This window comes from Oncorhynchus kisutch, linkage group LG30 (assembly GCF_002021735.2).
Source record: "Oncorhynchus kisutch isolate 150728-3 linkage group LG30, Okis_V2, whole genome shotgun sequence".
NCBI classification, from domain to species: Eukaryota; Metazoa; Chordata; class Actinopteri; order Salmoniformes; family Salmonidae; genus Oncorhynchus; species Oncorhynchus kisutch.
In genome coordinates, this window is record NC_034203.2 from 20,529,671 (window position 1) to 20,557,392 (window position 27,722).

General features: G+C 41.7%; 1 protein-coding gene across 2 annotated transcripts; it reads right to left on the minus strand.

Annotated features, from left to right (window-relative positions):
* Window positions 1-356: 356 nt before the first annotated feature.
* Window positions 357-25,469, minus strand: LOC109875167 (kinesin-like protein KIF2C). 2 transcript variants are annotated; one of them, XM_020467389.2, is made up of 23 exons: window positions 25,224-25,469; window positions 19,513-19,607; window positions 17,254-17,337; window positions 17,096-17,144; window positions 16,972-17,004; window positions 15,072-15,203; window positions 14,721-14,831; window positions 14,401-14,501; window positions 13,631-13,726; window positions 13,491-13,545; window positions 13,229-13,391; window positions 12,964-13,054; window positions 12,787-12,850; window positions 11,104-11,195; window positions 10,800-10,942; window positions 6,439-6,643; window positions 5,183-5,293; window positions 4,833-4,900; window positions 4,664-4,760; window positions 3,988-4,071; window positions 2,240-2,333; window positions 2,038-2,103; window positions 357-1,657 (listed from the first exon to the last, which is right to left on the minus strand). In XM_020467389.2, the coding sequence occupies exons 1-23, from the start codon at window positions 25,282-25,284 to the stop codon at window positions 1,638-1,640; spliced, it is 2,115 nt and encodes a 704-aa protein (XP_020322978.1). In that variant the 5' UTR covers window positions 25,285-25,469; the 3' UTR covers window positions 357-1,637. The 2 variants fall into 2 exon arrangements, with proteins under 2 accessions (XP_020322978.1, XP_020322979.1); XM_020467390.2 differs by lacking the exon at window positions 16,972-17,004.
* Window positions 25,470-27,722: the final 2,253 nt, after the last annotated feature.

A 27,722-nucleotide genomic window follows, 5' to 3' on the forward strand; every position in this document is an offset into this window, starting at 1 on the left:
TAATTGCATCATAGGTAAAGACAATACATATATAGGAATTAAAACTATGCTTTCAGTCCCATGTTTGGCTTATGTATCCATAAGTGGGTCCATTAAAAGGATTAGCTTGGTTTTTAGTGCTGCAGACAGACAGGACTAATGTTGACAGACACATACACGCTCTTGTTCAGATAACAAACACCATAGAGACAAACAGCAGTCCTGAGAGGATTACAAGAAGAGATAATCAGAGGGAACAAGGGAAGGATGCAGGAAGAAAAGAAAAACAAGGGCTGGCCCGGCACTCCGCTGATGGACTAACTCACTGGGTGGTTTGTCTGTTTATTTAGTCTGTGGAGGTGATGGGAACCGAGCAGCAGCCACTGCCAATTTTCTTTGCACAGAGAAAATATTCATGTGGACAGCTGGAATCCAGGGAGCAGTCAAAAATGGGGCACTGGTCAAAAGGTAGCGCACTATAAAGGGAATGGAGTTCTATTTGGGATGCATCCAAACAGTCTCAGAGCCAAGAGACACAAGTCCCAGCTCACATGAAACAACGCTCCCCATTCAAATCTCAGCATCGATGAGGCTTTTTTCATTTTTTATACACCCTCCAAAAATTACTTGGAATTTGAAAGGAGACATAAGGGGATTTGGCAAAGTAATTAACAATTCCAAGCAGAAATGATCAGTGTTGTGAAATAGTAGATAAGAGTGAATTAAGGTCTGAATCATGGGCCTATGACCACCTTTTACAAATGAAAGATTCAACGATGTACTGCAACTGCTAGTCTCATAACTGATTGTGAAGTAAATGCAGTAGGTTGAGGTTCTGTTAATCCACTATACAACTGAAATGTGCCTTTATAAAACCAACTATACTGAACATCACTAGAGATCAGAGTGGTTCCTGATATCGCTGTATTTTACATAACAAAAGTGAACAATATGCTACCAGACGACTGAAGCACACAGCTGAGGGTGAGCGAAACAATTCAAATAAATTTTGGCAACATGAGATGGACATCAAGAAGCTATAGAACTTTCAACAACTTGATGTGGCTACGTGCGGTCTGTTTTCAAATTGTTTTCTAAGCGATCAAAAAGAAAAAAAGGCAGAGCTACATATCACCACAAATAATAAAAACACTGCTCGTTAACCATTATTGAGACGCAGAGTTTTAAAAAAGTTAATGTGTTATACTAGGTCATTGAAAAGCGTTTTGCATAGCACTTGCCTGTGAGAACGGGAAGACAAGACTGCTGGTTGGGGGAGGGTTGGTTTGGGAGAAGGGAGGGGAGTACCACCCAGTGAGATGGGGGTGGGGGTTGTGCTCATAGGAAACAGTTGTGCTGCATGCAAGGCCTCACACCATGCTGTGGGGCCACCCAGTCGCCAGCAAAATGTGTTTATTTTTATTCTTTGGGGAAAATTGTTCAGTGTGAGATGTTTATTAGAGCTTTGATATGTCATGTGTCAGCTTTTGCTTGCAGGGTATGTGTATACACAAGCTGGACTTGTGTATAGTGGAGGTTGGGGTCGAGAAGCAGAAAGGAAGGAGGAAAAAAAGGGAGGTAGAAACAAAGCCCCCACACAGAGTGCTAGGCAGATGTGCACAGGTCATCCACCAGCGGTATAGGTTGATGTCATGGGGCTAGAACACAGCTCCGTGGTCTGGCATGGAATACAAACACAGGGAAACACATTTACATTTCTCAATGGAAATTAAAGAGCAGTAGCTAAATTGGTTGGTTGATAAATGCTACAAAATAACATATTGGTAAATACCTTTATTTTATTCACAAATCATTTAAATGCTGGACAAATGAATACAAATCAATTTAAAACATGAACTGTTAACATACTTTCACAGAGATCTATGGTATGTAGTGAGAGGCTTTGCACAGAGGTAAGGTTCTTTCATGTACCATTAAATGTTAGCGGAAGGGAATTTATGCCCAATTGAACAATAATGAATAGTTACTGCATGATAAAACTTATCAGAACATTATTCCCAAGTGAACAAGTTGAGGGATGTGCCTCTCAGCAATAACCTGATTTGGGTGACATCCTTGCCAGTCGCGCTCCATCAATGGCAGACTGCAATGCCAGGACCGTGTCTGGAAAAAAAGAAAGAAAAAAATCAGCCAAGGCCACAGTGTTATAAAAGCTAGACGATACTTGGGATGAACTAGGCTGAGAATGTGTTGTTGATGGAATTACAAATGTAGCTGGTTTGTTAACACATCCACACACCCAGTAATTTTCTTGCGTAGTCCACAATATCGGTCGCCCCAGCCTCAATGTCATATGATGGCATCTCCATTAGCTTGATAATGTTACTTGCGCCCTGCACAACATAAGACAGTGAACGGAGTGATCATTTTTTTAATAAAATAAAGCCATTACACAGTATCATTTACATTTTTTAACACTACAGTTATTTGTTATTTCAAGTCCAGTTGCAGTGATTGACATGAACTTTTCAGCCACTTGTCATTTTTTACTTGTCCAAAGGCTCAAGTCACTTGCTCCCTCACCCAAAAAAAGGTCTAACACCATTGACCAAAAAGGTGATTGAAAATGATGTTGTATGATGCAAGAACCACTACACAGAATAACCTTCATTATTATCACTAGTATTGACAATGGAAGGCTGCTGGTCTCTGATCCCATGTATTATATATCCTCCTCCCATTAAGGCCTTGAACAAGGCACTTAACCCCCCACAAACTAAGAAACAGCACTGACAGGCTACTGTATACAACACATTGGGTCCATCAACCCTTTATCTGGAGAGCGACTGGGGGTGCAGGCTTTTGATCCAACCTTGCTTAAAACACAAACTCAGATTCTGTTGAGCAGCTGATTGTTCAAGCAGGCCTGGAGCAAAAGCCTGCACCCCCAGTATCTCTCGTGGATTCTCCAGGAGGGTTGGTCACGCTGCAACATTATTTTACAACCAAGTACTTTTAGTCTTCATAAAATAATTCCCTCATTCAACGAACTAGGGATCAAATCGCTAAGGTGGACAAGGTGGCTAACAAAAGACATGTATCTATTGGTAAGGTTACATTTTTCGGTGTTCATGGGTAATCTTGACAGCATAGGAGTTACTTATCAATTAAGCTATTCTAAGAATATTTTGTCAGAATTACATGGCTAGTATTGAATAGTGGAGAACCCTAGCCAATTAAGCTATTCTAAGAATAATTTGTCAGAATTACATGGCTAGTATTGAATAGTGGAGAACCCTAGCCAATTTTGAGTGCTTGAGACGGTTTTAGAACCGGAGTATGCAGCATTGGTTTCATCAACTGTGTTTTGGCCAGTTGCAGTTAAACAATAGTGCCAGTGAAAACTTATTTTAGGACATGGGACATGACAATGACATTAATGCATGCTAACAGCTAAATAGTTCATTAGTGAGATAACCAATTCAAAACAGTGTAGGTTGGCTGGTTATCATCTAGTTAGTGTGTTGTGTCATTATTTTACCTGCTGCACAAATGTCTTGCTCACTCCCTCCTCTGGCAACTCAAACACAGGTGATGCACACATTATGACTTTTCATTGCTAACTAAAACTTTGCTACAACTGGGAAAATAACTCACTAGCAATTATCAACAAATGTGCAAACGCAGCTAGGCTCATTTTGACCTCAAAAACACATCTGGCAACTGAATGATTGAAAGACAGCTCGTGCTGTAAATAGATATACCCCGATGCGTTCTGCAGCGATTGGGAGGACAGTGAGTAAAACATCACATCTGCAGGACACTGATCTAATTATGATCGGAGTAGCCTAATTGTTTGACAGCAATATCTTTATTTTACTTGTCCGCTCAGACAACTTAAATCTATAGTCTGCTTGTCCAACAATTTGTTTTACTTGCCCCGGACAAGCATTAATGTCAAGCCCTGCAGTTGCATCAAATTATATTGCAATTCTAGGTCCAGGATGTGTCAAACAAGGAGTCTTTGGGACAGAGATATAGGTATACCGTCAACTCCTCGTGCACCCTCTCCTCCAGCTCAGAAACCTGGGATATGGCCTCATACACGTCGGTCATGGGTACAATGGAGTCCTGCAAAGACCAGAAGTTAATAACATGCTCAGTTTAGTACTAATACACATATTTTTTAAAGGAACTCAGACCGGTTTTAAACTTACTCTTAAAAGTAGTAATAGTAGAACGCACAAGGTGCAATTTGGAAATAGGCTCGTGCATCAGCTCCTCTAGTCATGTCAGCCATTGCATACTTTAGAGTTATTTATAACTGGTCAGAAATGTCCAGATCCAGATTTTGCGCCGCCCTATTGGACTCCCTATCATGGCTGGTTGTGATACAGCCTGGAATCGAACAAGGGTCTGTAGTGAAGCCTCTAGCACTGAGATGCAGTGCCTTAGACCGCTGCGCCACTCAGGGCGTGAACAGTTTGCCTCATGAACAGTGCTTTTTCCCATAGAAATAGACATGGCATGTGCAGGGGATGGGCACGGGATGTTCCCCAATGCTAGAAGAGCACCCCCCCCCCTGAGTGAAAAGGTTTGGGAATACCTGCTATAATACAGTCTGTCCCCTGAGGACCAATCAGTGGTAAGCAACTAAACAGGGGTTGCATCTTATTCCCTATATAGCGCTCTAATTTCAACCAGGGCCCATGAGGGGCCTCACCTCTTCTGATGAGGAGCTGTCCTCCACTTCCATCTCATCAATCTTCTTGGGAAGATCCGCATCATTCATCTTTAACGTTCCATTCAGTTCCTTCACTCTAACAATAAATAAAAAGTTATATTTACACCTACTACTGGAAATATCGATCGATCAATTGTTTTGACAGTACCTGTCTGCATAGCGTAGTGTGTTCACAGTGGAATCGCATGAGGACATTCCAGGAGACACCATTGCAATCTGGAAAATAAGAAAAAACAACAATAACATTATGGCCAATATTAGGTCTACCGTCTAGTAATGTAGGGAGGGATGGCCAATCTTTTAACTTTGCTAAAATAAAACAATGTCTTTAAAAAAAATGGTGAGCACATGATCCTTTTCAAGAGGGAAAAGGGGGGGGGGACCACCACAGCTTAGCCTGGTACCAGATCTGTTGGTTCTCGTGACAACTCCATTGCTGTCATTATCAAGCACATGTACATCTAGAGCTAAAGCCCAAAGAAAGGAGACAAGCCTTACCATGCATGTCCTGGAGTTCTCGCCGATGAAGGAGTCTCGGAGTACCTGTGTCAGCTTGCTCATCCTGAAGGGGATGTGGTGGCTGTCCATCCCCAAGGAGCGAATGCATTCCTACAAGGAGAGGAAGGAGCAAGCACGGTTTAGACTAGGGGTGTCAAACATACAGATCAAATTAAATCCAGCACGTGGGTGGTTTGTGCAAAAAAACATTTTTTTTAATCATTTGTTTATTTTTAAAATAAACTAGAGAAAAACGATCTCAATTTGACACCGAAATGACTAAAACCTAGGGGTGAGAATCTTTCCCATTCAAGAGAACTCGATACGCATCTAGGTGCTCCAATACGACAAACTTTTTTGTTTGAAACGATTCAGTGCGATTTGGTTCGATGCAGTAACATCGAATTCATTTTCCATTCCAAATCTGGTGCTGGGCCTCCTGAGCTAGATCTGTCAAAGCCGACTTCTCTGTGTGCGTAAATGATGCATGTCTATGGCGTATACTACTCTATGTAGGCACCTAATCTGAGCCCATTACCACCAAAACATTTGAATAGAATCTCAAATTCAATAAAATGACAGAAAAAGGCATCTCATGCTTATCTGAATACTTGTGGCCATTATCACGATGCATGTCATTAATTTCACAACGTAAGAAATCAACATTTGAAAATTGGACAATTGCTCTTTTGGATACCAACTTTTACTTTTCTCTGCATAAAACAGTATATCGGCAGATGTAGCATATTGAAGTTTTAACCCCCAAAATCCGGACAAAAAAAATTGGTCAGGCTCTACTCTGGACCTCGGGGAAGATCGAATGCAGCCTGCAAGGCTAACTGAGTTTGACACCTCTGGTTTAGAGTAAGGAGCTACAGCTCACAGCATGGTTACATTTAGAAAGAAACCCTCCACAGAATTAGCTCCTCACTGAATATTCTTACATCATACACATTTAAACTCTCATTTTCGGTTAAGATATATATATATATATTTTTTTTTTTACATTGATACCACTGGTGACATTACCAACACATTTTTGAAGGGTTTTGCATGCCTGCTATATGATCATATTCACTAGGCACAAAACTGACCGCAGAGGGACTAACTGAACATGTCCAATAAAAAAATGGTCCGTTTCCATTTTCCGTTGCAGAAGGTTTTCCTACCACATGTGCACTAATGAATAGGACCCAGGTAAAAGGGATGTCTAAAGAGTGAGAATGAACGGACAGCAGGCTAGTAGTTGTATTCACCTTGAGAGCCAGCAGGCTGCGGTTGATCTCGGCCGTCTCTACGAGGGTCTGTCTGTCGCTACTGCGAACGTCAATGCCCCTCTCGTTCCCTGCTAGGTCCACCAGGGAGAACTTCCCGTGCACCTGGTTCCTCCTTCGCAGGATCACCTGCAGGACGGCGTGGGAGCGAGACGAGTTGGCGTTGGCTGACGTCTGGCCGGACGTCCTGAGAAAGAGGTGTGTCAGATCATTATTCACTACGCTAAAGTTAATATATTGGCAGGGGTGAAAGTAAAGTGGTGCGGTACGTCAATCCGGCAAAAATAAAGTGGGGGTATGTCGTACCGGTAAAACATAAGCCTGTCACAATAATGAACACAAAATGTCAAGAAAACTGTAGGTTAATAAACCATTATTTATCATTACCACATGTGGCATGAAGCATTTGCGAATAGACTTGAACGGGTGGTATAGTTTACGCGCCAACATGCGATCTGGTTTGACGAGAACATTGACATTTTGCCAAGGCAGAGATGAGTGGCCAAAACCGAACAGCAGTGGAGGCATTCATTCTGTCCTAATGACAATCGCCAAATGTCTTTACACTTGTGTTACATGTCTCTTTCCATTCACCTATTGTTTGGAGGCTTGAAATATGTTGCGAGTGAAGGAACGCGCGCAGCTAGTCTAGTAAAAGGAGCCCTTTGAAGTGACTGACAGATTAAAACAATGTGACTGGTAATACATTTAAAAAAGTCAAATCTTGATGACTAGGCTTATATGACTAGACCTGCTATTGAATTAATATGGATTTGAAATAGAACTCGATTAGGTCCCACAGCAGGCCCGCCCATTAGGGTGGCAGTTTGATGTGGGCGACATTGACCGACCTAAAAACTGACCAACACATCACATTATTCTGCCCAAAAACAATGACAACTTCTCACCCAGTGGCATTAGGGATATATAGATGAGCGCTGATGCCGCCCCATGATAAGCAGTGCCCACTTTGCCAAAGGCAGGGTGCAAATATTTAGCTTGTCCATGCCCAGCACGCCTCTCCAAGGGGTTGTTGGAGAGACGCAGCCCTGCAGTACTCCAGCAAATGAATTTAACATAGGCTAAATGATGTAGCCTACAGCAGCTTACAGTAAAGGCAAACATCAGCTTTGAAGCGGATGTGGCAGAATCAGAAGTGGACATCAGCTTTGGAGCGGATGTGGCAGAATCAGAAGTGGACAGCAAACAGTGCAGAAAATAAGCATTTAACTAATAGTCTTCATTTTAATTTCGACAAAAAGGGCTTTGTTGGAGCTTATTTCTTCCTATCTATATATATCTATCTATATCTATATTTTTAAAGTAGGCCTACCTCTGACAGATTCAATTTAGCTATCCATAGATGTCAGTATAGCCAAATCCTCCAATACTATCACCATGCACTCAGTATAGACTGAGGACTTTGTGTTTGGTTCAAACCAGGACTTTAAATTGAGTGAGGATATGCCATGCCCTTTCTTAAAAAGGGCAAAAGAGACTTTACATTTTGAAATAAATAATCCAGATAATATAAAGTGTTTTATAACAATGCTTAACTCCATGATGCCTTATGATCGAAACAAGCTTTAAAATAGCCACAAAAGATGTGACTGATGCATATGGGGATATATTGATTAGTTTATGACTTTCTGAAGCAGCCTATTTTAGGAGACAAAATGTACTTTGCTCTTTTGTCCCCATTAATTGAGCTTTCACTTTCTAAAAAGAGAAGATGCTTAATGATTTTCTCAATATAATTCAGATTGAAAATATTAGGATATGTTATGGATATTGAAGTGATTTATATAGCCTACTAACCAGATTTGTTAAAAGTAGTTTAAATTTGTAGCACAGGCATATGAATTGGGCTGCTGTTATGTTGCTCTGCTGCCTATTAGGTGAGGAAAAAAATTGGCCCAAGACCAAACCTACTGCCAGCCCCTGCTGTTTTTTTTATTTTTTTATTTTTTATTCCACCTTTATTTAACCAGGTAGGCTAGTTGAGAACAAGTTCTCATTTGCAACTGCGACCTGGCCAAGATAAATCATAGCAGTGTGAGCAGACAACACAGAGTTACACATGGAGTAAACAATTAACAAGTCAATAACACAGTAGAAAACAAAGGGGGAGTCTATATACAATGTGTGCAAAAGGCATGAGGAGGTAGGCAAATAATAACAATTTTGCAGATTAACACTGGAGTGATGAATGATCAGATGGTCATGTACAGGTAGAGATATTGGTGTGCAAAAGAGCAGAAAAGTAAATAAATAAAAACAGTATGGGGATGAGTTAGGTGAAAAAGGGTGGGCTATTTACCAATAGACTATGTACAGCTGGGTCTGTGGTGAACCAAGGGCTGTATCTGTTCTTAGTTCTGCATTTTTTGAACGGAGCATGCTTATCTAAAATGGTGAGGAAGTTACTTTTAAAGAATGACCAGGCATCCTCAACTGACGGGATGAGGTCAATGTCCTTCCAGGATACCCGGGCCAGGTCGATTAGAAAGGCCTGCTCACAGAAGTGTTTTAGGGAGCGTTTTGACAGTGATGAGGGGTGGTCGTTTGACTGCGGCTCCGTAGCGGATACAGGCAATGAGGCAGTGATCGCTGAGATCCTGGTTGAAGACAGCGGAGGTGTATTTGGAGGGCCAGTTGGTCAGGATGACGTCTATGAGGGTGCCTTTGTTTACAGAGTTAGGGTTGTACCTGGTGGGTTCCTTGATGATTTGTGTGAGATTGAGGGCATCTAGCTTAGATTGTAGGACTGGCGGGTTGTTAAGCTTATCCCAGTTTAGGTCACCTAACAGAACAAACTCTGAAGCTAGATGGGGGGTGATCAATTCACAAATGGTGTCCAGGGCACAGCTGGGAGCTGAGGGGGGTCGGTAGCAGGCGGCAACAGTGAGAGACTTTTTTCTGGAGAGAGTCATTTTCAAAATTAGTAGTTCGAACTGTTTGGGTATGGACCTGGAAAGTATGACATTACTTTGCAGGCTCTCTCTGCAATAGACTGCAACTCCTCCCCCTTTGGCAGTTATATCTTGACGGAAGATGTTATAGTTGGGTATGGAAATCTCTGAATTTTTGGTGGCCTTCCTGAGCCAGGATTCAGACACAGCAAGGACATCAGGGTTAGCAGAGTGTGCTAAAGCAGTGAGTAAAACAAACTTAGGGAGGAGGCTTCTGATGTTGACATGCATGAAACCAAGGCTTTTTCGATCACAGAAGTCAACAAATGAGGGTGCCTGGGGACATGCAGGGCCTGGGTTTACCTCCACATCACCCGCGGAACAGAGAAGGAGTAGTATGAGGGTGCGGCTAAAGGCTATCAAAACTGGTCGCCTAGAGCGTTGGGGACAGAGAATAAGAGGAGCAGGTTTCTGGGCATGGTATAATATATTCAGGGCATAATGCGCAGACAGGGGTATGGTGGGGTGCGGGTACAGCGGAGGTAAGCCCAGGCACTGGGTGATGAGGAGAGAGGTTGTATCTCTGGACATGGTTGTAATGGGTGAGGTCACCGCATGTGTGGAGGTGGGACAAAGGAGTTATCAGGGGTATGAAGAGTGGAACTAGGGGCTCCATTGTGAACTAAAACAATGATAACTAACCTGAACAACAGTATACAAGGCATATTGACATTTGAGAGAGACATACAGCGAGGCATACAGTAATCACAGGTGTTGAATTGGGAAAGCTAGCTAAAACAGTAGGTGAGACAACAGCTAATCAGCTAGCACAACAGCAGGTAAAATGGCGTTGACTAGGCAACAGGGCCAACAGATATCCTACACTACTCTAGTTTAGCGGGGATATTAGGGGGGCAATTGTCTCTAAGGCGGCAGAGCGTACAGGGCCATAATGCCGCAGATTTCTTTATATATTTTTTTACAGTGCACACACAGGAGGTCCCATACTTAGAAGAAATGTCTGGAGACAGGAAAATGCACACCAGTGTAGGCAGCGTAGAACACTTAGAGAAAAGATAAGCAGTGCTCCAATGCAATGCTGCTTGCTTTTCTTTCCCCTTCTGAGAAAGATATTGGTGCCATGTAAAAAAAAAACTACCAAGAACAACACACACACAGTTGACAAAGTCACGAGAGAAAGATAAAGGGGCCTGTTCAGGAGGGTGCAATGTAACAGAACGTTCAGATGGAAAAGTATTAGGTAATCAGAATAGGTAATCATGTCAAACATAAGAATTTGTTCTTAACTGACTTGCCTAGTTTAAAAAACAACATTCATTACGGTTCTATCTGTAAAGTTGAGTGTTTCACCTCACTGAATACACTCTGGGTGGAGTAAAAAAAAAAATGTTTAAAAAAAGTAGTGTGTACCTGCATGCACTGCCCATCTCAATCATCTTGATGACATCTTCAGCACACGAAACGTACATCTCCTGCAGGCCGACCACCTGGACCTGTTGTTTCTCATCCTCCAGCACTCGCAGCTTGGCCTTCTTGTTCAGCAGATCAAATACCTGAGGAGTAAGCAAGTGTGTAAGCAAAATGTCAAATGAGTCTTCTCTACACTTTTCTCCTATCATCATCATGGATTCTCCATCAAAAAAAAAAAAAAAAAATCATGTCAACCATCCAAACCACCAAGCTGCTTGAGGAGCACTGAGCTTTTCCTTCTCACCTTGCTGTTGTAGATCTCAAAGAATGTCACGTAGGGACACAGGTCCAGACCGGAATATCTCCTCTGCTTCAGGAGGGCGAACACATCCTGAGCTGAAGAACAAGGAGGAGTTACAGGACACTGAAAGACATCATTGAAGTATGTCCTAAGTAAAGGTTATTCACATATAACCTTCATGTACAAAACCTTTTTCTTTGTATATAAAATGTGAGGTGGACAGATCTATTCCTTAGTCCTAGATATTTCTGAGATCAGTACTATCACAATATTTCCTAATCAAATAAGTTAATTGCTCGCGTAAACAGGTTAGCAGATGTTATAGCGGCTGCAGCAAAACACTTGTGGTTCTAGCTTCTAACAGTACAGTAAAAATGGTAAGACAAGTACCAAAATCTATTTAAAAAATGAAAGAATCAAAGGATACCTCATAGGGATGTGAATCTTTCCCTTTAAAGACGTTTCAGTTTTTTTTTAAAGACTCGGTTCGACACGATTCAATAACGTGTTGCATAAACATACATTTTCCATTCTAAATTCAAATCTGCTCCTGATGGAGCTCATGAGCTAGGCCTCTCTGAACTGACCGCGTCTGGAAATTATTTATACGTCTATGGTGCATGTAGGCACCGGAGCTAAGCCATAAGGGAAACTGGGTATCTAGCCAGCAGCGTTGCCGTTCTTAACACTCAAACCTCTGTCTTGCCCATTCACTCTTTCCAAGAGACTGACCAGCTGAATGCTATGATCGCTTATTGATGTCACTTGTTAAATCCACTTGAAATCAGCGTAGATGAAGGGGATTTTTAAGCCTCGAGACATGAATTGTGTGTGTACCATCGAGGTTGAATGGGAAAGACAAAAGATTTAAACTGCCTTTGAACAGGGTACGGTAGTCGGTGCAAGGCGCACCGGTTTGTGTCAAGAACGGAAATCCTGCTGGGATTAGGAAGGTGTTCTTAATGTTTTGTACACAATCCATGTCTCAAAAATCCTTCTTTAACCCATCTCTTCCCCTTAATCTACACTGATTGAAGTGGATTTAACAGGTGACATCAATAACAGATCATAGCTTTCACCTGGTCAGTCTCATGTAAAGAGCAGGTGTTCCTAATGTTTTGTACACTAAGTGTATAGCACAACTTTGGATTTCACAGTCTCATAATCGAATGGTTTAGACCTTTTGGAAGTTGACAGATTTGGAGAGCTTATCTTGTTCTCTCGGTTGGACCATGCAGTACGGGTGGCAAAAGTATCCTGCGGCAGATGGCTATATAGGTCAGCTAATACATGACTAAAGTCCCAGTGCGCTACTTTTGTGAACAATATATATATATATATATATATATATATTATTTTGAATGGTGTGATGCAGCACCCCTACATCCCACAGCTATGCTAGAAGATCAATGACTGTCAACATAATTACATGCTTAGTTGTCACAGAAAGTAGTAAGAAAGAAATTTAAGCAAAACAATTACGCAAACCCGTGAATCGTAAAATGTGAATCTATTTTCTGACCGTTGCATGCTACATTTGGATCGGTTAGGAGTCCCAGCCGGATCACTGCTCTCATGTCTTAAACATTTGAACCAGGGATGCGCAACGGTGAATTGTTACATCCCTAATAACTAAGCCAAAAATGCAATGTTGTTGAAGCCAATAGCAGGGAGACAATGAATCACCTGCCATGGCATAGATCCCTTTCGCGTTGTTCTGGCTTTTCCCTGAAAAATCTCCTCCCATTGTCTGGATAGGGTAAAAGATAGGTATACATTTTACATGACATGTAAAAAAAAAATCTGGTGGACTTTGAGACAAAACTGCTCTAGTCAGTCTGTCAGGTAAACGGTAAGACTTACATGAGTTTTACCACTTCCAGTTTGTCCGTAAGCAAAACAAGTTGCCACCCCACCATCAAAGATGGTCTGGACAAGGGGCTTGGCAGTGAACCTACCAGTGAAAAATATTGGTATATAACCATGTTGCAAAAACAAGTAAATGACAAACTTCATAGGAGAACATACTTGCAAAGGGTATTAAGTTGTTTTTTTTATCAGCAAATTGTAAAATAACCCTGATAGAGAAAAACAGAACACTTGTTTAGAAACCAATAAATGTGAATACCTGTACACTAAGTCATTGGTGGATGACTCGTCAAAGGAGTAGTCAAAATGGAAGACCTGGTTGTCAAGGTACTTTGTCAGGTCCACTTTCTGCTTGGGCTCATGAAGGAGCAGCGTTCCATTACCAGGGATAGAAACCACATCAATATCGTTCTTAGTCACCTCTAAGACAACCACACATAGAAAGTCAAATTGAGAAGCAGCTTGGTGGATACAGGTCAGTCAGAGAAAAGTTTTAGTTTGGTCAATTAAAAGTAAGTAACCTTTACTGTTGAGAGGACGCTTGCGAACGCACACACAAATGCTACGAGCTTCAACCTGTGAATCAAAAATTAAATTACATAGCTGATAAACACTAGTTAAGAAAGGCCTCCCACATTTGAACTCTTCTCCTCCATCTTACCATATCAGACAGAGATAAAGGAAGTACTTCCAAGGTCTCTCTGAACTCTTCAATCATCTGGTAAAACTGCTTGTTCGGTCGGTTTGTGTCTTCAAACTACAGCGAGGAGAAATACATGTAACGGAGAAAGTGATGGGTAGTAGTATTTAATATTGCCAATACATTAGTAAAGGCTTTTAATGTGTCCACAACGTCAAATGAAAATAAAAGGAGGAAATTGACAGTAAGTCCGATCTACCTACTGGTATGCATCTACAAAAATAATTAACACAGGACAATAGTACCAGGTAAACAGACAGTGGCTGTATCTGAATACCCATACTAGAGTACTATATACTCAAACGGCAAACTAATTTCGGTGTTTAATCTAGTAGAACCCACTTGTCTTTTCCATTAGCTGATAAATCAGATAAATTGACATGCCGTACCAAAATTAACAAATGACGAAGTCATTGCAAGTGCACATTAGGAGTGCCATTTTCAAAATTTCACATACTATAAAACTGTATTTTCTCGCATACCATTTAGTCATGACCTCGACTAAACTGTACCCCCGCACATGGACTTGGTACCGGTATCCCCTGTATATAGTCTCGTTATTGTTATGTACTTTTATTGTGTTACTTTCTTGAACTGCATTGTTGGTTAAGGACTTAAGTAACATTTCCCAGTAAGGTCTACACTGTTGTATTTGACGTATGCGAAAAATTTAATTTGATTAAAATGGGTATTTGGACATGGCCACTGTCTCATGTGACCAATTCTCTTACTTTTCCTTTCTTGGGCACCATGTCCAAGCTCTTGACTGCATGGGACAATCTTTTGTTCACTGGTTTGCTCATGTCTTGGGGTAGCACTGATCTCCGTCTGCCTGAAAGAGTGAAGTATCTAATGGGATGAAGATGCTCACAAAAGATAGCAGGGCGTCTCATACTAGGATCAGGTCCTCTGGTCTATTTAATCTTATTCATTGTGATCTACAAGGCAAAACTGATCCTAGATCAGCACTCCTCTTCTGAGGCAATATAAAAACACAGGCCCAGGGAAATAAACATAGTGATGCGTGTGACTCAAAGTTCCTAAAGCTCACTTGAGGTGACTGAGGAAACACTCTTCTCATTCTCCTTCAGGGCCTCGTTGACTGGGGGCAGGACAGCAGTCGGTCTCTGACTGTTCCTTTTCCTCTCTCGGTTGGGCACACCTGGAAAATGAAGCATGATGACAAAGGTGAATATCAAGAGGTCTCTGAGTCACTGAGTGAAGCATTCAGAGTGTAATGGGATAAATTATGCCAGTATGTTTGTGCCTTCATGCCAACTCCTTGTCACACCAAACAAAGGTTTGACAATGACTGCAATGGAGTTGGCAAGAGCACAAACAGATCTGGGACCAGGCTATAGGGGAAAGGCAATAAGTCAGAAATCATTGAGGCACACCCCACCTGAAGCTTTGAGGACAGAGGGTGGATACTCTGAAGACAGGGAGTCATGCTTAGTCTTAGCAGCAAGCTCAGAGACAGGAGCAAGGGTCCGGAACAAGCATGTCTGCCGTGTAGACTTTCTTGGAAGTGGAACTGAGAGGAAATTAGTACATATTCCACTACAGTTAAATGAAGTAGATTAATAACTCCTGTTCATCATCCTACTGATCCCAAGACTAGACACCAAACCATAAAAATAATGATTTTATATGTAGTCCTACTAAACAGATGGCCACCTTCATACCACCCCTAATAAGTGGGTTCAATTTTAGTTGGGTGAATCTGGCATGCCATAATCAAATGAGAATTGCAGCAAATGCATTACTTTTGATTTCAATATAAGCTGTAAAACAGAGATGAAGCAGAAACAGTGCCGTGTTTAAAAGAGAAAAGCTGACAGTAGCTTTGGGAACGACTTCAGTGCTTATTAGAAGGAATTGTGGCGAGTTTGTGGAAACAAAGAACACATACTACTAGCATGCTAAGAAATAAGATCCAAATCACGGAGTCTGCATTTCACTAGAAAGAGTGCTAGTACACTTATGCAAACTGCTCAGGGTCACTATTCAAATTATATAGACATATTCACACAGTCTTTTGGAACCCATCACATAAGGAACCCTTTGTCACAAAATGGCATTCTATACTGAACAAAAATATAAAAACACAAGTATTGGCCCCATGTTCCATGAGCTGAAATAAAAGAACCCATCATTTTTTTCACATGCAACAATCCCTGTTAGTGAGTATTTCTCATTTGCCAAGATAACACATCGACTTGACAGGTGTGGCATATCAAGAAGCAAATGGCATTAAATGGCATTATCATTACACAGGTGCACCTTCTGCTGGGGCAATAAAAGGCCACAAAAATGTGCAGTTGTGTAACACAACAATACCACCGATGTCTCAAGTTGAGGGAGCATGCATTTGGCATACTGACTGCCGGAATGTCTACAAGAGTGGATGCCAGAGAATTGTAATGTTAAATGACCTACCATAAGCTGCCTCCAACAGCATTTTAGAGAATTTGGTAGTACGTCCAGCCGGCAGCTCATGAAACGGAGGAGTATTTCTGTCTGTAATAAAGCCCTTTTGTGGGGAAATACATTCAGATTGGCTGGGCCTGGCTCCCCAATGAGTGGGCCATGGATGTGCCCCTGCCCAGTCATGTGAAATCCATAGATTAGGGCCTAATGAATGTCAATTTAGTGATTTCCTTATATGGACTGTAACTCAGTAAAATCGTTGACATTGTTGCATTTATATTTTTGTTCAGTATAGTTTATAGGTAACTGCCAAAATAAACGAAACACCAACAAAGTGTCTTAATAGATACGTCGGGCCAACACGAGCCAGAACAGCTTCAATGCCCCTTGGCATAGATTCTATAAGTGTCTGGAACTCCATTGGAGGGATGCAACGCCATTCTTCCACGAGAAATACCATAATTTAGTGTTTCGCAGTCTAGTTGGAAACAGTACATTCCACATGATTATACTCTACATTAGTTAATCAGTTATGTACAGAAAACATACAGTCCCACTTTTGAAACAAAAGCATGTCCACTCAACCCCACTAGTAAGTAAAGACATGAGTACAATTATTGTGCACCTGAAGATAGAACCACATAATGGCCTGTATCTTCAAATCAAGGTATCAGGCTGCCCACAGGGAGCCCCATTCCAAAATGTTGCCCAATTATGGGCAAAAAATCTGATCGGTCAAAAGACCAATTAATGTCAGAAGATCAGAATTTGGTTGTCTGTGTGTGTGGAAATAGGCCTATATGATGTGATTCCATCTCATATAAAGTGATTTAGCATATGATTTGCTTAAAGAACATGCATTGCATGCAAACCTGTCTCCTCAGGAGGACCCGCTGGAGTAGAAGCTTATGAAGGAAATATCCATAATTAACCATCAAACACAAAACAATGAAATCCACACTTAAAACATACTGGAACTAGGCAAAAATCACTTACGACTGGAAGGAGCAGGGACCCCGGATGAACGAAGACGGCTTTCACATTTCTGGAGAAAAATCACAGGCAAACATTGCTCCTGACGTTAGGACCACAAACTTTCAAATGAATGCACTTTGAACCTCAAGTTCCTAGGTCCATCCCTAGAGTACACTTACCTTCTCCGGAGGAGCAGGTATACTAGTTGGTTTCATGCGCTCAAAAAGCTCTTTGTTCAGGGACCATAATTCATTCATTTCAAGCTGAAGAGCAAAGGGCAGGAATAGTAGTATGTCAACAATCAGTTTCAGACTTACAGCACATAGTATCTTTCATTGATCTAGCTATGCAAATGTCTGTTAGTATTTTGATAATTATTGCACTGTTGATATGTCAGCAGTAAAGTTTAAGACGGAACATTTTCAGTACAAAGCTAGAAGTGTGACGATGCAAAATGCATAATCATGACACTTGCTGAATTGTACTCTAACATAACGGGCTAAACTCCACAGTGAAGGAATTTCACCACAGAGTGGAGTTTAGTCCAATATCTATACAGGGATACAAACTGGTGAGGGCACAAAAAGGTGACACTTTTTTTTGCACTGAAACATGTAAAAGAAATCCCTGCTAGGGGGAAATACAGGCTAACTAATTAAACAAAGAATATGATATACATGATCAGTCTGTGTGTAAAATAAGTGGTTCATGTGAACCTAATACATGACTAAACAAATGTTTAGAGAATGTTGTTGCCTAGACTTCACTGCAAATGACACTCTAGCCTTGAGGAAAAAAAACAATACACTAAATTGTTGTTAGCCATGACAGCCTTTATAATAGAATGCTTGTGGCACATTCACAGAGTAAAAACATTTAATAATCCCCCCCACACACTGTCAATTTCAACAAAACCAATATCTTTGGGCTACACTGCATTATACACTTTCTGCCTGTGGACATCTGTTCTACAATGTGCCAGCAGAGCATGAAACCCTTTGTTGGCATAATTGTTATCTTTCAGGTAGAGAGTACACCTGGCTACACTCTTTTAATCCACTATATTGAAAAAGAGAGAAAGTGTGTGGTGTTCCTTTCACCTAGTGGCATCCAGCTTAAGCCCAACTCCACTTGTTTAAAAAGCAACATCTTATTTTCACCTAATTCTCCCATTCTGAAAATTAACCACATTCTGTAAAGGGAAAACATTACTTTGTTAGCTAATGAACACAGATTGCCAGGGTCCAGAAAGCAACTAACACGTTATAACTTGAGGAACGGTGTTGTGCCGAAAATCTCCCCTCTGCCAGAATTCTCCCCACCTTCACGTGAACACGCACACTCAATTCATTGCTGCAACTTGCTTGCTAGTTGAGATTTCTGCCCTTCACTCCGTTGTCAGTTTAGCCAACATTTCACTGTGTTTTTCAAGGTAATGATCATGATCAATGATCATGATCGGCTGCATTTCATATGCCGGTTTGATCGCGGGGGAGGCACTAGTAATGTCTGCAGTTTTCGGTTTGACTATTAGTCTATAAATAAATCTCTTTGCAAAATTGAAATGTTTATTACCTGCCTACATTTTACTCCCTCTATGTTTAATAAAACACACACACACACACATTAATTATTCATTTTGGTTGCCTATCCTGACATGAAGCTTGTTCTATAGAAAGTATTCGACTCGTGACAAGACCATTTTCTTGCCTGCTGAAATACTCCCCCTCTTCTAATTTCCTTCATTTTGTGGCTAGTGTCAAATACTTTCTGTAGAACAAACTTTACATCAGGATAGGCAACCAAAATTAATATGTGTGTGTTATATTAAAACAGAGGGAGTAAAATGTAGGCAGGCAATAAACATTACAGAACAACTACTAGTCCAATAAGACATGGGAGAGATGACACATTTTGGCAAAGAGAGTTATTCAGACGAATACACTTGAAATAAATAGCCAAACTGAAAACTGCAGACATTACTAGTGCCTCCCCGCGACTTCCATAAATTTTATGAAACGCAGCCTAACGTGATCATTGACAGCTGCCTTGAAGGACACAAAAATGCATTCTGCTACTAAGATCAGTGAAATGTAGGATAAACTGACAAAAGAGTGAAGAACAGAAATCTCAACTAGCAAGCAAGTCGCATCAAATGAAGAATTGAGTGTGTTCGGCAAAACCGCAAGGAGTCGTATAACGAATTGGTTAGGTTACTAACGTTAGCTGTCTGACTTCATTAGCCAGCTAATTTTCACACCATGAACTCAATTCTTTGATCAGTAAAGTTGGCTCTTGCTCAACATTTATCTGGCTAGCAAAAGTCATAGGTCACCTATTTTGGATTCAAAACGGCGAATTTCGCCAAAAGGTGACTAGTTTGCATCCCTGAATCTGTAACATAGATAAGGCACTTGTCTCACTCTCGAGCCACTTACCTCTTTTCCCCTGCATACAGATTTCTCTAACCATTCAACCGTCACAGTACGCTTTGTGGAATCCACAGATTTGACATTTGCAGGATGCACTCGCCCTGTAAAACACATTTATAAGTAGTAATATCATGAAAATTAAACCCCGTTTGCTAGGCAACACCAACGCCCTAGACCAGAGCTACAGTTCTTTTTCTACACGTGTTTCAGCCAGAATTTGATGTTGTCACTGGCCTACACAAAATACCCCATAATGTCAAAGTGTAATTATGTTTTACATTAATTTTTATTTACAAATTAATTTAAAAATAAAGCTTAAACATCGAGTCAATAAGTATTCAACCCCTGTTAAGTCAAGAGTAAGTAAGTGCTTAACAAGTCACATAAGTTGCATGGACTCACTGTGTGTAATAGTGTTTAACAAAGGTGTATCGTATTTAAGTAGTAGTTTCAAGTATTTTTACTTAAGTAGTTTGTGGTATTTACATTTGACAACTTTTACTTCACTACATTCCTAAAGAAAATTATATACTTTTTACTCCATACAAATCAAATATTATTTGTCACATACACGTGGTTAGCAGATGTTAATGTGAGTGTAGCGAAATGCTTGTGCTTCTAGTTCCGACAATGCAGTAATAACCAACAAGTAATCTAGATAACAATTCCAAAACTACTACCTTATAGACACAAGTGTAAGGGGATAAAGAATATGTACATAAAGATATACGAGTGAGTGATGGTACAGAGCGGCATAGGCAAGATACAGTAGATGGTATTGAGTGCAGTATATACATATGAGATGAGTATGTAAACAAAGTGGCATAGTTTAAAGTGGCTAGTGATACATGTATTACATAAAGATGCAGTAGATGAGAGTACAGTATATACGATGAATAATGTAGGGTATGTAAACATATTAGGTAGCATTGTTTAAAGTGGCTAGTGATATATTTTACATCATTTCCCATCAATTCCCATTATTAAAGTGGCTGGAGTTGAGTCAGTGTGTTGGCAGCAGCCACTCAATGTTAGTGGTGGCTGTTTAACAGTCTGATGGCCTTGAGATAGAAGCTGTTTTTCAGTCTCTCGGTCCCAGCTTTGATGCACCTGTACTGACCTCGCCTTCTGGATGATAGCGGGGTGAACAGGCAGTGGCTCGGGTGGTTGATGTCCTTGATGATCTTTATGGCCTTCCTGTAACATCGGGTGGTGTAGGTGTCCTGGAGGGCAGGTAGTTTGCCCCCGGTGATGCGTTGTGCAGACCTCACTACCCTCTGGAGAGCCTTACGGTTGTGGGCGGAGCAGTTGCCGTACCAGGCGGTGATACAGCCCGACAGGATGCTCTCGATTGTGCATCTGTAGAAGTTTGTGAGTGCTTTTGGTGACAAGCCAAACTTTTTCAGCCTCCTGAGGTTGAAGAGGCGCTGCTGCGCCTTCTTCACGATGCTGTCTGTGTGGGTGGACCAATTCAGTTTGTCTGTGATGTGTACGCCGAGGAACTCAACTTACTACCCTCTCCACTACTGTTCCATCAATGTGGATAGGGGGGGGGGGGGGTTCCCTCTGCTGTTTCCTGAAGTCCACAATCATCTCCTTAGTTTTGTTGACGTTGAGTGTGAGGTTATTTTCCTGACACCACACTCCGAGGGCCCTCACCTCCTCCCTGTAGGCCGTCTCGTCGTTGTTGGTAATCAAGCCTACCACTGTTGTGTCGTCCGCAAACTTGATGATTGAGTTGGAGGCGTGCGGGGCAACGCAGTCGTGGGTGAACAGGGAGTACAGGAGAGGGCTCAGAACGCACCCTTGTGGGGCCCCAGTGTTGAGGATCAGCGGGGTGGAAATGTTGTTGCCTACCCTCACCACCTGGGGGCCGCCCGTCAGGAAGTCCAGTACCCAGTTGCACAGGGCGGGGTCGAGACCCAGGGTCTTGAGCTTGATGACGAGTTTGGAGGGTACTATGGTGTTAAATGCTGAGCTGTAGTCGATGAACAGCATTCTCACATAGGTATTCCTCTTGTCCAGATGGGTTAGGGCAGTGTGCAGTGTGTCGTGGTCAGCTTTTCCGAAAGGAGGGCGGGGCAGGGCCTTATATGCGTTGCGGAAGTTAGAATAGCAGTGATCCAAGGTTTTTCCAGCCCTGGTTGCGCAATCGATATGCTGATAGCCTTAGCCCAGATTAGCCTTGTTAAAATCCCCAGCTACAATGAATGCAGCCTCCGGATAAATGGATTCCAGTTTGCAAAGAGTCAAATAAAGTTTGTTCAGAGCCATCGATGTGTCTGCTTGGGGGGGGGGAAATATATACGGCTGTGATTATAATCGAAGAGAATACCCTTGGTAGATAATGCGGTCGAAATTTGATTGTGAGGAATTCTAAATCAGGTGAACAGAAGGACTTGAGTACCTGTATGTTGTTATGATCACACCACGTCACGTTAACCATGAAGCATACGCCCCCGTCCCTCTTCTTACCAGAAAGATGTTTGTTTCTGTCTGCGCGATGCGTGGAGAAACCAGTTGGCTGCACCGACTCCGATAGCGCCGATAGCGATTCCCCCTTTTACGAAGTCGTTTTTTTGGGTCGCCGGCTGGGATCCATTCCGTTGTCCTGGGTGAAAGGCAGAACACAGGATCCACTTCGCGAAAGTCATATTCTTGGTCGTACTGATGGTGAGTTGACGCTGCTCTTATGTTCAGTAGTTCTTCTCGACTGTATGTCATGAAACCTAAGATGACCTGGGGTACTAATGTAAGAAATAACACGTAAAAAAACAAAAAACTGCATAGTTTCCTAGGAACGCGAAGCGAGGCGGCCATCTCTGTCGACACCGAAAAGTACTCGTTACATTTTGAATGCTTAGCAGGACAGGAAAATGGTTTAATTCAAACTTATCACGAGAACATCCCTGGTAATCCCTACAGCCTCTGAGCTGGCGGATTCACTAAACACATTCTTTGTAAATTGTCTGAGTGTTGGAGCGTGCCCCTGGCTATCCGCTAAAAAAAAATTAAGAAAAAAAAGAATAGTGCTGTCTGGTTTGCTAAATAAGGAATTTGATTTTATTTATTTTTTAATTATATTTTAGGGCCATTTGACCAAGGAGAGTGATGGTGCTGCAGCAGATGACCTGGCCTCCACAATCACCCAACCTCAACCCAATTGAGATTGTTTGGGATGAGTCCATATCTGATGTGACCACCATTTGCCTCATGCAGCAGGACACATCTCCGTTATAGAGTTGATCAGGCTGTTGATTGTGGCCTGTGGAATATTGTCCCATTCCTCTTCAATGGCTGTGTGAAGTTGCTGGATATTGGTGGGAACTGGAACACGCTGTAGTAGACATCGAGCCAGAGCATCCCACACATGCTCAATGAGTGACATCTGGTGAGAATGCAGGCCATGGAAGATAAGGGACATTTTCACCTTCCAGGAATTGTGTATAGATCCTCGCGACATCTCGAATCCCACCGTACCTTCTCCGCTGTGCAATCTGGTTTCCGAGCCGGTCACGGGTGCACCTCAGCCACACTCAAGGTACTAAACGATATCATAACTGCCATCGATAAAAGACAGTACTGTGCAGCCGTCTTCATCGACCTTGCCAAGGCTTTCGACTCTGTCAATCACCATATTCTTATCGGCAGACTCAGTAGCCTCGGTTTTTCGGATGACTGCCTTGCCTGGTTCACCAATTACTTTGCAGACAGAGTTCAGTGTGTCAAATCGGAGGGCATGCTGTCCGGTCCTCTGGCAGTCTCTATGGGGGTGCCACAGGGTTCAATTCTCGGGCCGACTCTTTTCTCTGTATATATCAATGATGTTGCTCTTGCTGCGGGCGATTCCCTGATCCACCTCTACGCAGACGACACCATTCTATATACTTTCGGCCCGTCATTGGACACTGTGCTATCTAACCTCCAAACGAGCTTCAATGCCATACAGCACTCCTTCCGTGGCCTCCAACTGCTCTTAAACGCTAGTAAAACCAAATGCATGCTTTTCAACCGATCGCTGCCTGCACCCGCATGCCCGACTAGCATCACCACCCTGGATGGTTCCGTCCTTGAATAAGTACCTAGGTGTCTGGCACCTTATACCACCCACCACTGCGACTTGTATGCTCTAGTAGGCTGGCCCTCGCTACATATTCGTCGCTAGACCCACTGGCTCCAGGTCATCTACAAGTCCATGCTAGGTAAAGCTCCGCCTTATCTCAGTTCACTGGTCACGATGGCAACACCCATCCGTAGCACGCGCTCCAGCAGGTGTATCTCACTGATCATCCCTAAAGCAAACACCTCAATTGGCCACCTTTCGTTCCAGTACTCTGCTGCCTGTGACTGGAACGAACTGCAAAAATCGCTGAAGTTGGAGACTTTTATCTCCCTCACCAACTTCAAACATCAGCTATCTGAGCAGCTAACCAATCGCTGCAGCTGTACATAGTCTATTGGTAAATAGCCCACCCATTTTCACCTACCTCATTCCCATACTGTTTTTATACTGTTTTTATTTATTTACTTTTCTGCTCTTTTGCACACCAATATCTCTACCTGTACATGACCATCTGATCATTTATCACTCCAGTGTTAATCTGCAAAATTGTAATTATTCGCCTACCTCCTCATGCCTTTTGCACACATTGTATATAGACTGCCCCTTTTTTTTCTACTGTGTTATTGACTTGTTAATTGTTTACTCCATGTGTAACTCTGTGTTGTCTGTTCACACTGCTATGCTTTATCTTGGCCAGGTCGCAGTTGCAAATGAGAACTTGTTCTCAACTAGCCTACCTGGTTAAATAAAGGTGAAATAAAAAATAAACATTTTTGAATGAATTTGGATGAATGGCACAACAATGGGCCTCAGGATCTTGCCACGGTATCCATGTGCAATCAAATTGCCATCGAATAAAATGCTATTGTGTTTGTTGTCCGGAGCTTATGCCTTCCCATACCATAACCCCACCATGGGGCACTCTGATGTCAACATCAGTTAACCGCTCGCCCACACAACACCATACAGTCTGCCATCTGCCCGGTACAGTTAAAACCTGGATTCATCCTGTATAGCACACTTCTCCAGCGTGCCAGTGGCCATCAAAGGTGAGCATTTGCCCACTGAAGTCAGTTATGACGCTGAACCATTTTATTGTCCCCAGCACAAGGTTCACCTGTGTAATGATCATGCTTTTTAATCAGCTTCTTGATATGCCACACCTGCCAGGTGGATGGATTATCTTGGCTATGGAGAAATGCTCACTACTTTTTGTGCATATGGAAAATGTCTGATCTTTTATTTAAGTTCATGAAACCAATACTTTAATACAATACACCTAACTTTAGCACTACAACGGCCATAACTAGTAAAAACATATCAAATAATTGCTTTATTATCCTATAGCTAGCTGTGTCTACTAGCTGCTAATTTAACAACCACACAAGTTTATGTTAACCGCACATGCACCAATAACAATACGTTTTTCGATTAGCTTGAGTGGCATTCAAGTAACGTTAGCTAATTAAATTCGTCGAGTTTTGTAACTTATTCACCTATACTGACCTGCGTTAAAGTGTATTACAACAAATAATGTTCATATTAACTAGGTAACGTTACATTATTTGGGAGGTAAATCTGGCTAACTGCAACACTAACAAGCGAAATAAACAAACCTAGCTAACAATTCCTTAAACTAGCCAAATTAGCTTACCATCGCTTCTTTGGATGTTGACTGAAAGTCCAACAAGAAGGTTCGCCATAGTTGAATCCATGTTAATGCGTAAACTCACTTGGCAAGTTTTTAAAAGTTATTTACATACAACCTAAAGTTAGCTGGCTACAGTCAAGCACCAAACAAATCCCAATCCGCCGCCAAATGTTTGAAATCAGTTTCTCGTCAGCGGATGAAGTAGAAAAGGGCGATGCTGATTGAAGCAAGGGCGTTCTCAAAGATTGTCTATCAGAAAAAGTAGCTCGATAGCCATGTGGTATTATTGATTTTTTTTATTAAGCTCAGTGAGTATAACCAATAACGATACATTTGAACGAATATAATTTGGACATAGTGAAACATTGTTTGCATTTCCTGTTTTGAATACAGGTATATGATGAAAAAAATAATAATACAAATAAAATACAATGCAATGTCATACATAACCACAGTGTGGCAGTAGCTAGCTACTATACAATTTGGAACCTCTGTAGCTACCAATTGCATGGCATGTTTGTTTGGAACCTCTGTAGCTACCAATTGCATGGCATGTTTGTTTGGAACCTCTGTAGCTACCAATTGCATGGCATGTTTGTTTGGAACCTCAATAATCAAATATTTGTTACTTTGACTCATTGCAAAGACACTCATTATTTGCTTATTATGTTAGTGTAATAAGTGCATAGGCCTACAGTCTTGAGCTTGATACTCCCAGCCCTGCCTGACCCCCCAAATGTTTTTGGAATCTGTCTTATGAGGACATCATTACCCTTTTCAGTGTGAATTGAGGGTAGTTACTTTATCTGCCATTTTATCCAGTTGTTTGGGATAATACAGTCATTTTGTTAGGCAATATGTTCAAACTAAAGTGCTACAGGTTGTTCTCTCCTTTATTTGTGGGTGGGTTTGAAAAAATAACTAGCCTAATCCATACTTGGGGCGGCAGGGTAGCCTAGTTTTTAGAGCTTTGGACTTGCAACCGAAAGGTTGCAAGTTCAAATCCCCAAGCTGACATGGTACAAATCTGTCGTTCTGCCCCTGAACGGGCAGTTAACCCTCTGTTCCTAGGCTGTCATTGAAAATAAGAATTTGTTCTTAACTGACTTGCCTAGGTTAAATAAAAACTTTTAAGTGGTTATAAAAAACTATTTACCAATACAGAACGGCCAGGTTACAAACCATGAAAACATATTTCCCCTGAGATAAACTAACTGTGGATGATAACCTTATGAGTCTAGATTAGAGGTAGATTAGGCTCAATCAAAACCAAACCTGGCCAGAGTAGACATATTGTAGCTAAGATTGGGAACAGATGGACTGCGTTTTCAAACCCTCACTGACATGAGTTACAGTATTGTGGGGGGTGTTTACTTCATTGAGCTCAATGAGCTGTGATGATATTGTAAACAGAGTGGGTGAATGCAAATGTGTCTAATAAAAACATTGCATTCAACCTCCCAATTTATGAATGCATTGTTTTTATTGTCAGAAACCACATAATTCCATGTCTGCAGCTGCACCCTGACAGCCTATGATGCTCATGTAACATTAACTTTATGCAATGTATTTATGGATAGTATAGCTCAGCATGATGCTCGACTGCTCTGATCATTGAAGCACATGCTCTCTCCTGCAAACCAAATGTAATGAATAAACAAAGAAATAACATGAGGAGGATGGATCTAATAATAAACTCCTTGACGTTCATAAAACGAATGATGTAGGCCTATTCTGTAGCATTGAATGGCTGTAAGTGTAAAAAGTGTTGTGCAACGATATTGACCAGGGGTTTATGATTCACCACTCCTGCTGAGGTGGGAATAGGTTTGTTTTGGGAAGAGCCTATGAGGAGAAAGGTTGTGTCCCAAATGACACCCTATTCCCTATGTAGTGCACTACTTTTGACTATGGCTCATGCCCCTGGTCAAAAGTAATGCACTACATAGGGACAGGGTGACATTTGCGACGCCCTTATGCCTGAAGTGGTGTGAATGAGCCTTACAAAACCCTGTGAACAAAACCAGCCAGTGTGATCTGAGCACTTACTTCTGTGTCTTATAACGGGGTTTAGGCCCAGAATGCTAAACCAGCTTTCTATTACAAAATTATCCCATATAAAATCTTCTGCACACAATACAGTAAAAACTCAAGGGATTCTACTCAGGGTTCTTTCACTGACATAAATACACACATGAGGGAGATTCTCTTGATTGCCGAAGCAGAGCCTTGAGCAGAGCCTGTGATGTCATGAATCTTAATCTCATCTTTTGAGTGGATTTTGTGACCATGAAAGACGACAGTTGTTCTTTCATTACAGTTCGGTCTTGCGTGAGAACTGGGGAGGGAGATGGATTGATAGACCAAAATAGGTTCTGTTTCTACTAAATCTGCATGAGGCCTATAAAACAAAGTTCCCCCAACCACCCTCTCTTGTACACATCCCTTGTACACATTTTTCTCTGACTCCATCAGAAGATGAGACTGAAGACAAACTTATTC

Coding starts and splice junctions, on each gene's coding strand:
- LOC109875167 (XM_020467389.2), bottom strand. CDS start 25,284: ATGGATTCAACTATGGCGAACCTTCTTGTTGGACTTTCAGTCAACATC. Junction 17,005..17,095: donor GGTCCCTGCTCCTTCCAGTC/GTAAGTGATTTT, acceptor TTCCTTCATAAG/CTTCTACTCCAGCGGGTCCT. Junction 2,104..2,239: donor CTACGCAAGAAAATTACTGG/GTGTGTGGATGT, acceptor CTTTTTTTCCAG/ACACGGTCCTGGCATTGCAG.